The sequence below is a fragment of the Pseudorca crassidens genome, chromosome 20, assembly GCF_039906515.1.
Source record: "Pseudorca crassidens isolate mPseCra1 chromosome 20, mPseCra1.hap1, whole genome shotgun sequence".
Taxonomy (NCBI): domain Eukaryota; kingdom Metazoa; phylum Chordata; class Mammalia; order Artiodactyla; family Delphinidae; genus Pseudorca; species Pseudorca crassidens.
This window is the reverse complement of record NC_090315.1, coordinates 60,730,433-60,745,750: the sequence shown is the minus strand read 5'-3', so window position 1 is coordinate 60,745,750 and position 15,318 is coordinate 60,730,433. Positions and strand designations below refer to the sequence as shown.

The 15,318-nt window shown below is 46.8% G+C and overlaps 1 protein-coding gene across 1 annotated transcript in view; it reads left to right on the top strand.

The window, feature by feature from the left end:
• Positions 1–15,318, top strand: part of ZCCHC14 (zinc finger CCHC-type containing 14) — a 58,107-nt gene continuing 42,789 nt past the window's right edge. The window contains exon 1 of the mRNA XM_067721387.1: positions 1–628. Within this exon, the coding sequence (XP_067577488.1) occupies positions 62–628 (567 nt within the window). The 5' untranslated portion in view covers positions 1–61. The remainder of the gene's footprint in view (positions 629–15,318) is intronic.

Genomic DNA, 15,318 nt, shown 5'->3' with positions numbered 1-15,318 from the left:
CCGGCCCCGGCCCCGGGCGGCGGCCCCCGGCCCCGCGTGGCGGCGCGGCGCGGGCGGCAGCATGGTGGAGAAGCGCTGCCCGTTGCAGAGGGACGGCGTGTACCGCTGGTTCTCGGAGCTGCCGTCGCCGCAGCGCGTAGAGTTCCTCTGCGGCCTGCTGGACCTGTGCATCCCGCTCGAGCTGCGCTTCCTCGGCTCGTGCCTCGAGGACCTGGCCCGCAAGGACTACCACTCGCTGCGCGACTCGGAGATCAAGGCCAACAACCCGGCCGACCTGGGCAGCCTCACCAACCTGACAGACGAGGTGGTGCGCAGCAAACTGCTCGTGTCGCTGGCGCTGCTGGGCTCGGAGCAGCGCGAGGCGGCGGGCGTGCTCTACCGCACGCTCACGCACATCGACTCCATCATCCACAACTACGGGCTGCAGCTCAACGAGGGCCGCACAGGCGATGAGTTCCTGCTGCTCTTCACCATGGCCTCCAACCACCCGGCCTTCAGCTTCCACCAGAAGCAGGTGCTGCGCCAGGAGCTCACGCAGATCCAGAGCAGCCTGAGCGGCGGCGGCGGCGGCGGCGGCGGGGGCCCCGGGGGCAAGAGCGCGCTGCCCACATGCCCGGCCTGCCACAAGGTGCGTGCCCGCGCCCCAAGCCCCCGCCTGAACCCCAAACCTCACACCTCGCTCCCCAAGCCCCCACTGGCACCCCACATCACCGCAAACCCCTACCCGCACCCCAGGCTTCCGCCCCACCGTCTCCTCGCCACCCCAAGCTTCCACTCCGCACTTCACTCCGTGTCCCACGTCTCCCTCCTGCACTTCAGACCCCACCCTCACCTCAACCCCCTATTCCCTCCTTGCACTCCCAACCCGCACCCCTAGACCCCGCCCGGCACCCCACGCCCCCTGGGGCCCGTCGCACCCGCCTTGCTCGGGGCCCGGGGGAGGGGGCTCCGGGACTGGGGAAGGGCGCACCGGGCAGAGTTCGCGGCCCGCCGGGCCTTCGGTACACGTCTTCCGCGGGAAGCTGGAAGTGCGATAAGGCCTTTGTCCCCTTCATCGGGCTCTTGGGCGACAGATAACTGTTACACATTGTGTCCTCTTGGTTTCTCCAAATCTGGTGTTTATTATCAGAAAAGGAAGCCGCTAGTGAGGTGGAGATTAGAAGGCGCTGTAACGATAGGAGACGTTCGCGGGGTGCTGTGCTGGGGCTCCCACGGCCTAGGTGTCCATTTCCCGGGAGTGGTGGGGTCGGCGTCGCCCCGAGGAGGTTAGGGTCGGCGTGGGCCGCAGGCCGCCATGGGCCGCAGGCCGCCGTGTGCACGTGTGTCAGTGTGTGCGTGTACGTGAGTACACGTCTGCTTGAGTGTATGTGCATTGTGTGTATACGTGAGTGTGTGCTCACGTATATATGTGTATAGAGTGTATATGTGTATTTCTGAATGTGTACGTGTGTCTGTATTTATATTGTGTGTAAGAACAGGGCTGTTGTAACAGACGGAAAAGCAGGTTTGGAGCCTTCAACGCATGTGAAACAGTTATTTCTCCGTGACCCGCCTTCCTTTTTAGAAACAAATCCTAGGCTGATTGAGAGTCCAACTAGGATGAGTTAAAAGATCTCCTGTCTCCAAATTAAACAGGAAGGGCAGAGTGGTCATTCAGTTAGAAATGTGAACTTTTGTCTAGATGTTTAAAAATTATGTAAACACAAAGCATTTGGGGCTCCAGTGTCTTTTTAACAGCCCCCTGGGACCCTGTGCCAGAATTGTGCTCCAAGCAAAAGGATTTATCTTTGACCACGTGTGTTGTGTGATTTAGGATTAAAACTGACTTTCTTTGGTAGTAAAAGATTGCAGTCATACCAGTAGTCTAAGTGCTTTTTGATAGTGTCTGTGCTGTCTGAAACTAAAGCTTTGTTTCTCTGGTTTGCTAGTGGTGGTTTTTAAGCTCTTTCAACTGTGGATTGTGGCTTTTAATGATTTCCTTTGAGACGGGGTTGTGATACCTACATTGGTTGGTTTTTTTTTTTTAGCTGCATTGGGTCTCCATTGCTGCGCGCGGGCTTTCTCTAGTTTCCGCAATCAGGGGCTACTCTTACTTGTGGTGCGTGGGCTTCTCATTGCGGTGTCTTGTTGTGGAGCACAGGCTCTAGGCGCTCAGGCTTCAGGAGTTGTGGCACGCAGGCTCAGTAGTTGTGGCTCGCAGGCTTTAGACTGCAGGCTCAGTAGTTGTGTTGCACGGGCTTAGTTGCTCCGTGGCATTTGGGATCTTCCCGGACCAGGGCTCGAGCCCGTGTCCCCTGCATTGGCAGGCAGATTCTTAAACACTGTGCCACCAGGAAAGCCCCCCTACATTGGTTTTTAACGTGTCGTATCTTTTTTGAGATATGAACCACCTCTGAGACTTTGGTTTCCTGTTTTAAGCGTGTGTTCAAATCCCATCCTAAAAATGTTTTTCCAGCTATGACAAAGGGAAAGCAGGGCCCTATAAGATGTCATTGTCCACAGGGCACTCAGTAGGCTCTGGGCTGCTGGTGTTCATGGGGTTTCAGTCCCTGGTGGCCGGTTTCATGAGGTCTCAGTCCTCTGTTCGTGTTTGTAAACACTGGTAGTGTCGTACTCCCCTCTTGAAGCGGATTCCTGTGTGTGTACGGATGAATCACTTTATAAAAGCAGAAGGTGCCGATTATTCTGGCGGGGCAGCGAGCTAAAGCTAGAACCAAAATACCTTTTTTAAGAGAGACTTTTTGTCAAGCCAGAAACCCCTTTGATGAGATGCAGGGGCTGGGAATTGACCAGCTGTGTGACCTTGGCCAGAATCCTCTCTCCTCCTGGTTTTCCCTTTTGGGGTGGAAGGCAGGTTACCTGTCTCATGGGCTCGTTTGGAGGGTTCCATGAGGTCCCATGTGAAGCGCCCAGGAGATGTTCTATGAGTGCTGTCTTGGCCCTGTCCTCTCTGGCTTTCCATAGAGGAGTGCTAACTTTGTTTTTGGCTGCAATGCTGGGCTTGTAGGATCTTAGTTCCCCGACCAGGGATGGAACCCCGTCCCCTGACAGTGAGAACGCCAAGTCCTAACCACAGGACCGCCAGAGAATTCTCTAGGAGTACTAACTTAAGCAAGGCACGTTGTCAGGGAGTGACATATTTATGTTTTGGAGTTTTGGTGTTTTCTAAGTTGATTTTTGAATGTGTAGTTACTTGGAGCTGGCTTTTTTTTTGTTGTTCTGTTCATCCGTGGGAAATTGGAGAATTTTGCCTGACATTTAATAATGAGGTTATAATGAGGAACCTTGGGGCCATTGCTTCCATGTTTCAGAAACAATCATGGTGTCTGGTTTTTTTTTTTATAAATTTATTTATTTTATTTTATTATTTACTTTTGGCCGCATTGGGTCTTTGTTGCTGCGCGCGGGCTTTCTCTAGTTGCAGCGAGCAGGGGCTACTCTTCGTTGTGGTGCACAGGCTTCTCATTGCGGTGCCTTCTCATTGCGGAGCACGGGCTCTAGGCACGTGGGCTTCAGTAGTTGTGGCACACAGGCTCAGTAGTTGTGGCTCGCGGGCTCTAGAGCACAGGCTCAGTAGTTGTGGCACATGGGCTTAGTTGCTCCACGGTATGTGGGATCTTCCTGGACCAGGACTTGAACCCATGTCTCCTGCATTGGCAGGTGGATTCTTAACCATTGCGCCACCAGGGAAGCCCATGGTGTCTAGTTTTACCTGGTACATCCCCTGTGTCACTGCTGAACTTAACTTCGCTCATATTCATTTAACTTTCTGTTCCTTTGCTGCTTTCAAATTTATGCCTGACACTGATGCACAAGTCCTGTGAAATCTAACAAGTAAGCCTTTTGCCTTGTTAGTATCCCTAAATCTAATATTTAGTGCAGTCCTGAAAAAGCAGCCCCTTAAAGCTGTGTTTGCATTTCTTTTGTAAGACGTTGTGTTTTGTTTTGAACTCTTTGAGCTTAGAGACTTTGTGTTTATCTTTTAGAGATAAAGATGTTGATTGTTTTTTATTCTTTATCCTATTTAAAGGGACATACTTCTTGTAATTAAATTTTCTGATATAGTATTTGCAGTTCCTTCTCCAAAGTCTCACTGGGTTATTTTAAAATTCTTCTTGCTCCAAGGACTTGTAGAAGAAGTTTAAAAGTGGGAAGAATGTAAAATAGACCTTTTTACTTTCAGAAAGGAAGGTGTTCATAGGCTGGAGGGCGAGTGGGTGGCCTCACTGCGCTCGTAGCTGGGTGCTGCAGGTGTGCAGTGCGAAAAACGGTCTTTCCCTTTTATTTAATTATAAAGCCATAGTTTTGGGAAAAGTTTAAATTTATCCTTTACCATCTTTTCTATGTATAAGTGACAAAGTGCTGTGGCATATGCTTATTTATTTATTGAGACTTAATTCGTATATCATGAAATTCACTCCTCTGAAGTGTACAATTCAGTGGTTTCTAGTATATTCACAGAGCTGTGCAGCCATCACCACTGTCAGATTCCAGAACATTTTCATCACCCCTAAGAGAAACCTGTACCTATTTGCAGTCACTTCCATTCACCCTCCCCCACCGGTGGCAACCACTAATCCACTTTCTGTCTGTGGATTTGCCTGTTGTGGGCATTTCATGGAAATGGGATCACACACTAGGTGGCTTTTTGCGGTTGGCTGCTTTCACTTAGCTTCCTGTTCTCAAGGTTCACTCATGTTCTGTGTAGCCTGTGTCAGCACTTCACTCCTTTCAGGTTGAATAATTTCTGTTGTGTGGCTCTACCCCGTTTTGTCTGTCCATCCATCAGTTGATGGGTTTGTGAGTTGTCTCCGGTGCTTGCTTCTAGACTTTTTCATTCACGGCTAGTAGGCTCGTGTCTTAATCCCTTCCACCTAACGCTTGCTCAGTCGTCTCCGGAGCGTCGCCCACACACGGCCGTCCGGAGGGACCTGGCTCTCACGTTAAGAGTCCACCCGGCGGATTGCTGGGCGTCGGCGCGGCGCCCGGCAGGTCTGTCCCTGGCCTCCCAGAGGAACTGCAGTGAGAGGTGGCGGAGGCCACTCTGCTCTCAGGACTGATGGTCAGCTCCGTGGTCACGCTGTGAGCCCCTCCTGCCCTCCCGTTCCGGAATCCTCGTGATCAGGATCCTCAGGGACCTATTTCCAGAGGGCGTCGAAACTGTGTCTAAAGTGCTTAGTGCAGGAGTGTGGTGGGTGGTGGCCCTTCTCGGGGTGTGTGTCCTCCTCTGGGGGCTGAGTGCCCGAGAAACTTGGGGTCCACGCAGATACGGTGAACAAACCTGCTAATAATCTCTTGCCCAAGGCAGGCGAGAGCTTGCTTTGTCTCGTTGCTTTTCGTAAGCTGTTGGAAATCGTTGCAGTTCAGAGGTGAGACACCTGGTGGTTTGTCACGTGCTGTAGAAATGGCTTCCTCTGGTTTCTCCTTTAACCCTAAACCCTGGACTGTTGGAGCTGAAAGTCGTCTGAAACCACAAGAAGGGACTTTGCCTGGAGCTGCTGTTGTTCCCACTCAGGTTAAAGGAAGAGCTGTGCCTGGAAGGCCAGTGCGGCTCCCTGTTCACACTTGTTCCAGGCAGCTGAGGTCCAAGGTCACCAGTCTCCACGCAAGTCTGGCTTCCTTCATCACACTGCAGGAGAGGGCGTCCTGAGAGAGCTTGGAGTGGTTTTTTTTTTGGCCAGCTTTTATAGGTCCCAAAGAGTGTCCTCTTTTTGTAGTGAAGTACATGATAAGGAATTGAGACATCCTGGGGTACAGTTTTAATTGCTTTTCTGCTGCTGGTGTGTTCATTGAAAATGAAGACCCCTCACCTGTCCTTGGAGTCGCAGTCCTGCTGTTTTTCTCCTGTATAATGGCTCAGATTGTGTGGCACTTTAATGACTGTCTTTTGCCCTCAGGTTAATTTAAGGCTGTTTACTTTGACAGGAGCTAGTTAGCATTTGCTTTATTTAACTCAGCAAACATTTTTGAGTTCCTGTTCCACCTGTGTTCTGGAGTATAGTTGTAGAAGCTGGAAGTGTCATGTCATATTAGGGTGTGATGAGCGATGGGGTAGCATTACTGATACAAGTTAGAACGTAATTGCAGATGAACATCAACATTAGCCTCGTTTCTGCAGTTTTTGAAGTTCATTGTTCACTTAGTCTTTATTGTACCCATCTTTCTTCTCAGTCCTGTATACTTTATTTACCTTCCTTTTGGATTGAGGACATTTTGGATTAGTATACGTATTTTCCCAACAAATTCACTTCCGAGTTTTACAACTTGAAAGGAAGCTAGGAGAAGGGACCCGAGCTGGTACATCCTTTCTGTTTGCTAAATCGTTGACTGCTGACCTCCTTAGAGGCTGTTAGTAAATCAGAGGAAAAATTTTATCACATCTAGGAAAAACAGTCTCTACTTCAGTATTCTTTTTATTTTTTCCTGCCTTAGATGGATTGGATTTTAGAAAAAAATATGCTTTGGGTATCTTTTTTTTTTTTGAGAACCCTCCTCAGAACACTACTTGTCTCATTAGTTTGAGTAGGAACTGTTGCCCCAAGTTCACTAACTGGTTTACAGATTATTGAAGGGTTTCTGATGTTTGACTTTACCCTTGACATATACAGTTTAGAAATCAGTTTCAACCAGGCAGCTTTTCTCCAGTCTCTGTAGTGGTTTTGTGGGAGCCTCCCTATTTATAATAGCCACTCTATTTTATAGCTGCCCTGTGAGACCTAACATATTATAGCAGCGTTTCCTGTCAAAAGCGAAAAGCAATTATCAAGAACTAATAAAATATTTGGTTAATTCTTAAGCAGTCTGTTTTGTTTTGGGTTAGAAGGCCTGACGTTATTTAGAGTGAAGAGAAGACAAAGGCAAGACCCACTATCTTTCAAGTAATTGCTCATTTCACATAATCTCTTTGGCACAGTATATGGCCATGACCTCAGAGGCAGGGCCAGTGGACGCGCCTCTGGGGGTTGGAGCTTCGGGTGGACGTTTTGGGGCAGAGGTTGCCTTTCTGTCCCAGGCAGTCCCTCTGTCTCTGTTCTGGTCACATCTGCCTGTTTCCTCAGGGACATCGTTAGGTCACGTGCTGCGCTTTGCTATTTCCTGACCTCCCCACCTCCCCACAGCAACCTTTGACCTCCACTGTTTTCCCACTTGGAGCATCAGCCCTTTCGTGGAAACAGCGAGACCCTTCCTTCCACGTGTCCCCTCCGTCATCCGCTCACTTCTTGGTTCCTTTGTGACCAAGTCCTGCCCCAGAGCAGTCAGCAGGCCTGCGCTCCAGGGAGAGCCCATTTTTAACAGTTTGGTGTGAATCCTTCTGATGTTCTAATGCCTATATAAATGTATACTTATGTATTCTTTGAAAACATCATATATACATAATTAAATACAAATAGGATCTCCCATACATGCTATTCTGCCCGTGTGTGCGTGCGCGCGTGCGCACACACACACACACACACACGCACACACACACACACACACACACACACACACACACACAAACCCAGTGGTAGAGAATACAGCCAGCCTCCTGGAACCTGGCTTCTGCCCCCAGCCTCTTCAACTAGAACAGTTTTTATTAAAGGGAACCCAATAAATCTTTTAAATTAAAAATATTTTAATAGATAATGAGAAGTAAAAAGAAAATTGAAAAGCTACAAAAGAATATTCAACGAAACATCCCCTTCTTGCCCCTCCCCCATCCCCCATGCAATCAGGGGAGGACACACAGGACGTTTCCAGGTTCCTTTCCTTTACCTGGTTGTTGATACCTTTTATATCACATTAAAAAAACAAGTTTTTGGTTTTTTGTTTTTTTTTTACCCAGGAACCCATGCAGTTCCGTTCCCCTCTTTATTCCTTGTAGAACCTTCTAGAAAGACTCTCTGTGTTTACAAATAGGTAACTGGTGTCTTGCTGCACACACAGGTCTGTCCCTTGTTTGCTTCTCTCGGCGACTTTCTTGATGAGCACTCTCATGTCAGTCCACAGAGCTGCTTCATTCTATTTCGTGGCTGCCCTGTGTGTCTCTACTGATGAGCACATCTTACTGTTACAGACAATGTGTGTCACTTCCATATAATGTACACGTCACCTGCATGTGGCCTTTCACATGTTGGTAAGTGTGTCTCCAGAGCAGAAGCCTGGACGTGGCGTTGGTGGCAGGTCACATGGTCTGCGCTTATGTAGTTATTTGGGGTGTCGCCGAGCTGCACCTTGTGGGACCTCCACAGCGTGTGTGAGCACCTGTCTGCGTCCCTCCCCTCCTGCGAGGCGTCAGCGCACCGCTGGCTGCTGCCGGACACTTAGGCGAGGAATGCTGCTCAGTGCAGGGACATGTTTGCAGGTGATCCATTTTATTTATCTTTGTTGAGCTCTCCGTATCCTTTGCCCCTTTCTGTTGGGTTGTTGATCTTTTCTTTATTGTTTTTTAGGAGCTCTTTAAGTTTCAAGGAAATTGTCCTTTTGTCTTTAGTGGAAGTTGTAGGTATTTGTTTTCCAGGTTTGGGTTTTTTCCAAAAGACTTTACTATGCAGTTCTTGTTGTTTGTTTGTTTGTTTTTAATGTCATTCTTACCAGTCTCGTTTGGCTTCTGGGTGTTGTGTCCCAATTAGAAATGCAGTGTACACAATGTGTCGTGCCTAGTACTAGACATATGCATAGATTGTGCTCATACACACATCATGCATTATACATGATAACCGTTCCCGGTGGTGTCTCCTTACGAAACTCGTGTGGTTTCTCATTTTACATTTAACAGATCCATCTGGAGTTTATTTGGTGTAAGGTACAAAGCTGGGTCTATATTTTCCAGATGACCACCTAGCTGTCCCAGTGCCATTTGTTGAATGATGCATCCTTTCCCTCTCAGAGTTGAAGTGCTGTCTCTTACGGTACGGCGTATTTCCCAAGTATGTTTCGGTTTACTTCTAGACTCTCTATTGGGTCTCTCTGATGTCTCTATCTTGATGACCTCTTATTTGCCAGATTCGTTGGCTACTTTTCAGCCCTTATCCTTCTCATCTCTCATTTGTTCTGTGGGTTCCCTGCGCAGTGAAATTCCCCAGGGGATGGTGTTATTTATTTTATTTATTTTTTAAACAAATGGGGCTGCTGAGATGCTGGGTTAAAGGGTCTGGGCGGGGCCTAGTCACCCGCTGCCTGGGAGCCGGGCCCCCTCCCTTACTTCTCTGGCGCCGCCGACTTCCTCCTGCTTCTATGAGCGTTTGTTTTCCGTTTCTCTCCTGCCCTTTTGATGATGGTATTCCTCAGGCTTCTCTCCTCCTCTCTCTTCTCTTGTTACTTTATAATTCATGACATATTCAGCTGTGATTTTGCCACTCTCTCTGGTTACCCCCAAATCTCTAACTAACTGGGACTGAGCTGCAGCTGGGTGTCCCAGGGAGCTCAGCGTGTCCAGAGGCAGGGTCCTCTCTTCCCATCCTTTACTGCTGCGCCCTTGTCCTGATCCCCAGCCAGGCGCCCACGCCTGCTTTCTCGTTTTCAACCAGCTTGTTCTCGGGTCCCAAGCATCTCCACAGACTTACTGTTCTCCATCGGCCCTGCCGCAGCCCGGGTCAGCGTTGGTTCTGTCTGTCTGTCCCTTGCTCTCTCCCCACCTCACCTCTCCCTAACACACTTGGCATGATGGTTACATCTGTGGGACACTCCTTAGTAGGTGGATTTGGGGTGGTTTATCAGGGATTCAGGGTACAGATTAAAGCCATCTTCTGGGGACAAGCACAGCCCTAGCCCCACACGGCCCCGCCTCATCCCAAGTCAAGAAGCAGACGGGAATGTGAGTGAGTGACGACCTCTTTGTAGAATTAACTGATGCCATTGTTTTAAGTCTACAAGAGGCAACTTTATAACTTCTCTCTTTTGTTTGTTGATTAAATTTAAAACAGAAATTTCGGTACCTTAACTCCTTTTAGAAATAACAGTGACATGTTCAGGTGCCGACCTTAACCTGGTTGTAGTCTAGTACCACACCTACTTGTCTCCCTGGCCTGGGTCTGTGTACTGTAGCACCCCGTAGTCCCCCTGGGCCCCTCTGAGCCTCTAACGGCAGTTCCCAGGGTGGCACAGGAACGGTCCTGGTAAGATGCCCGTAGGAGGGTTGTTCTCTGGCACGTAGCTCTCAGCATGGTGTGCTGCGTCCTTTGTGATCTGCCCCTTGCCTGGCTATATTCAGCTTTTATATTGCTCCTGTTCACTGTGTTGCCTCGTTGCCCTGAGCCTTTGCAGATGCTGTCCTCTCAGATGGGACACCTGCTGCCAGGGGCACCCTAGCCCACACTTCCTGGTGCACACGTATTAAATAAGCCTTCTGGCTCCTGCTGACCTAGTCCTTACCCTACTATGGTAGGGTTCTTTAAGTTTTCATCACCAAACTTTGCCTTATTGGAGGGCAGAGACTGTGTCTCTGTCTTTCAATCCCAGAGGCCAGCGGTCCCTGCCACCTAGTAGGAGCTGTGTCCTGAGAGTCTGTGAAAACCCAGTGGAAGGGACTTGTTGGTGTTTATGAAAGGCCCCCCCAGTGAAAACCTTTTCTTCCTTAGTGCTTTTCTTCTCTGTGGCCTTAGTAGTAATATCTGTTACCATCTCACACTCTCCGTAGCCTTTATCCAATGGCTGTTTCTCTTACGCATTACACAGCCGTAGATTCTAGCGAAATTTTAACATCTGTATCCTACTTGGTTTTTTTTTCAAAAGCCAGCATGCAAAAGCTTCTGTTGAGAGAAACTCTCTGAGTGGGATGGTTTGGCTTTATGTTACGCTGTGACAAAACTAAGTTTATGGACAAGTACACCCAGAGCTGGGGAGGAGGTGAGAGCTGGGGACAGGGCGTGTGGTCGTCCGGTGCTCTGGTGGGCTGGCCACTTGTGGAGCCGTGCATGTGGATCAAGTCGTCTTGGAGAGGTGGCTTAGAGCTCGTATCTCTAAACATAAGGCTCTTTCGCTGTTTTCCTTTAGTGTTTGCAGAATTGTAAATCATGGTAAGCCTAGATGTTTTTTAATGCGCTATAGAACGGCAGTAAACCGAGCGACTGTTATCATCCCAGTTGTTAGTTTGTATGTCTTTTATACTTTAAACATTGACACCAGATTCATCATAAGAAGGGAGCATTACAGCATCATTTCCTAGTTATTTGGGACTTTACATAAGAACTTCAGTAGAATTACTAGAAAGAAATTGTATCCTCAATTTTCTTACTGATTCACAGTGAATCTAATTAAAACATGTATATGTAGGAACCACTTCTAGAAATATTATAGTCTAGGCTAGAAAAAATAACTGAAAAAGGAGGAGAGTTAATTTGTGGGGAAGAGAAACAGTCCCTTCTCCCATCACATTTGGGCATTTTAATAAAAATTAAAAGCTTGGGAATAATGGTAACAACCTAGCTATAATAAAGTCAATTAAATTAATGACATACTTTGAACGTACTGGGGGTTGAGGTTGTGTGGGAAGCGCTGGGTGGTGCGTGTGCTCCACCTGGACGCAATTAAGTATTAAAATACTCCCCGGAACTCCGCTCTTCCCCGTGGGAGGATGGTCCTCCTGTCGCCAGCTTCCTGACAGAGCATGTTTCTGGTACGGGTACTTTGCAGGCTGGGATTTTTCTGAAAACACTTATTTTGTGTGGGTTTTTTCCTGTACTTTAAAGACTGGGTGTGAAGCTCGTGAACCAGTGTGCTGTTCATATTCGTGTTGGGGAGGCTGATTTACCAATCACAATGACTCTCTTTCTTTCAGAATTGTTAGGAAAGAGATGAGTAGAGGACAGGTAGCACGCACACAAGAGGGGTACGTGCCCTGTGCGGGGCACTCTGCGGGCTGCTTCTCATGTGTGTGCGCGGTCTTCCCAGTGAGCCTGTGAGGGAGGTTCCATCCCATCCCGTCCTGTCCCCATTCTGGCAGCAAGGAGACAGACACAGGGCTTAAGGATACGTAACTTCAGAGGTGACATGAGTAAGGGGCTGTGTGTATTATGTGACACCAAAATTATGTTAAAAGTGGTGGGGTTTTTTACTTCCTCATTAAAAGTGAGAGGAAAATCCTGAAGAATATGAAATGAGAAGACAAAGGAGGCTAAGCTCTGTGGCTCGTGGAGTAGGAAGTGGGAGGCATTGGCAGTTATGTGAGCTGCGGGCGCCCAGCCACCTCTGGGCGGCTCTGATTGCTCCTCGGAACCTTTTGTCATAGTGATGTGGTTCTTCTCCCAGCCACCCCACCCCTACTCATTCATTTTTATTCTTTCAGTAGCCTGTCGTTGATATCCTCAGTATTACAGCTCAGTGTATGTATAGTTTAGTTTAAAGGTAAAACTTACATTCTGTGACTTGCACACTTTTTTTTTTCTGTTTTAACCTTTTTTTTTTTTTCCGGTACGCGTGTCTCTCACTGTTGTGGCCTCTCCCACTGCAGAGCACAGGCTCCGGACGCGCAGGCTCAGCGGCCATGGCTCACGGGCCCAGCCGCTCCACGGCACGTGGGATCTTCCCGGACCGGGGCACGAACCCGTGTCCCCTGCATCGGCAGGCGGACTCTCAACCACTGCGCCACCAGGGAAGCCCTAACCATTTTTTAATTTAATTTAACTGATTTATTTTTTATCATCTTTACTGGAGTATAGTTGCTTTACAATGGTGTGTTAGTTTCTGCTGTATAACAAAGTGGATCAGCTATACGTATACATATATCCTCATATCCCCACCCTCTTGCGTCTCCCTCCCACCCTCCCTATCCCACCCCTCTAGGTAGTCACAAAGCACTGAGCTGATCTCCCTGTGCTATGCGGCTGCTTCCCACTAGCTAGGTATTTTATATTTGCTAACCATTTTTTAAAATTATAGTTAATGGACAATGTTTTGTTAGTTTCAGGTGTACAGCATAGCGATTCACTTATACATACATATATTCTTTTTCAGATTCTTTTCCATTATAGATTATTACAAGATACTGAACATAGTTCCCTGTGCTATACAGTAGGCCCTTGTTGTTTACCTATTTTATATATAGTAGTGTGTGTATGTTAATCCCAACCTCCTAGTTTATCTATACCGTCCCCCTGTCCCCCCGCCCCGCTATCCCCTTTGGTAATCATAAGTCTATTTCTGTTTTGTAAGTAAGTTCGTTTGTACCATTTTTTAGATTCCACATATAAGTGATATCATATGATGTTTGTCTTTCTTTGTCTGACTTCACTTAATATGATAATCTCTGGGTCCACCATGTTGCTGCACGTGGCATTATTTCATTCTTTTTATGGCTGAGTAATATTCCATTGTGTGTGTGTACCATATCTTCTTTACCCATTCATCTGTTGGTGGACATTCCATGTCTTGGGTATTGTAAATAGTGCTGCTATGAACATTGGGGTGCGTGTATCTTTTTGAATTAGAGTTTTCATCTTTTCTGGGTATATGCCCAGGAGTGGGATTGCTGGATCACATGGTAACTCTGTTTTTAGTTTTTAAGGAACCTCCATACCGTTCTGCATAGTGGCTGCACCAATTTACATTCCCACCAACAGTGTAGGAGGGTTCCCTTTTCTCCACACCCTCTCCAGCATTTGGTGTTTGTAGACTTTTTGATGATGACCATTCTGACGGGTGTGAGATGATACCTCATTGTAGTTTTGTTTTGCATTTCTCTAATAATTAGTGATGTGGAGCATCTTTTCATGTGTCCGTTGGCCATCTGTATATCTTCTTTGGAGAAATGCTTATTCAGGTTTTCTGCCCATTTTTTAAAAAAATAAATTTATTTATTTTTGGCTGTGTTGGGTCTTTGTTGCTTTACACGGGCTTTCTCTGAGTTGTGGCGAGCAGGGGCTACTCTTCGCTGTGGTGTGTGGGCTTCTCATTGCAGTGGCTTTCTTGTTGCGGAGCACGGGCTCTTAGGTGCACGGGCTTCAGTAGTTGTGGTGCACAGGCTTAGTTGCACGGCAGCATGTGGGATCTTCCCAGACCAGGGCTTGAACCTGTGTCCTCTGCATTAGCGGGTGGATTCTTAACCACTGCGCCATCAGGGGAGTCCTTCTGCCCATTTTTTTGATTCGGTCGTTTGCTTTTTGGATATTAAGCCACATGAGCTGTTTGTATATTTTGGAAATTCATCCCTTATTGGTCGCACTGTTTGCAAATATTTTCTTCCATTCCATAGGTTGTCTTTTCGTTTTGTTTATGGTTTTCTGTGCTGTGTAAAAAAACTTTTAAGTTTAATTAGATCCCATTTGTTTATTTTTGTTTTTATTTCCATTATTCTAGGAGACAAATCAAAAGAATACTGCTATGATTTACGTCAAAGAGTGTTTTGCCTATGTTTTCCTCTAGGAGTTTTATAGTATCTGGTCTTAACATTTAGGTCTTTAATCCATTTTGAGTTTATTTTTGTGTATGGTGTTAGAGAAAGTTCTAATTTCATTCTTTTACATGTAGTTGTCCAGTTTTCCCAGCACCACTTATTTAAGAGACTGTCTTTTCTCCATTGTATATTCTTGCCTCCTGACTGTAAGTGTGTGGGTTTATTTCTGGGCCTTTTGTTCTGTTCCGTTGATCTATATTTCTATTTTTGTGCTAATACCATTGCTGTTTTGTAGTATACTCTGAAGTCAGGGAGCGTGATTCCTCCAGCTGCATTCTTCTTTCTCAAGGTTGTTTTGGCTATTGAGGGTCTTTTTTGCTTCCATACAAATTAAAAAGTGTTTTGTTCTATTTCTGTGAAAAATGCCATTGATAATTTGATAGGGATTGCATTGATTCTGTAGATTGCCTTGGGTGGTGTGGTCATTTTAACAATGTTAATCCTTCCAATCTGAGAACATGGTATATGTTTCCACCTGTTTGTGTCGACTTCAGTTTCTTTCATCTTGTAATTTTCAGAGTACAGGTCTTTTGCCTCCTTTGGTAGGTTTATTACTAGGTATTTTATTCTTTGTGATGAGATGGTGAATGGGATTGTTTCCTTAATTTCTCTTTCTGATCTTTCATTGTTAGTGTATAGAAATGCAACAGATTTCTGTGCATTAATTTTGTATCCAGCAACTTTACCAAATTCATTCATAAGCTCTAGCAGTTTCCTGGTGGCATCTTTAGGATTTTCTATGTATAGTATCCTGTCATCTGCAAAGAGTGACAGTTTTACTTCTTTTCCAATTTGGATTCCTTTTATTTCTTTTTTGTCTCTGATTGCCATGGCTAGGACTTCCAAAACTACACTGAATAAAAGTGGTGAGAGTGGGCATCCTTGTCTTACTCCTGATCTTAGAGGAAACGCTTTCAGCTTTTCACTGTTGAGAATGATGTTGGCTG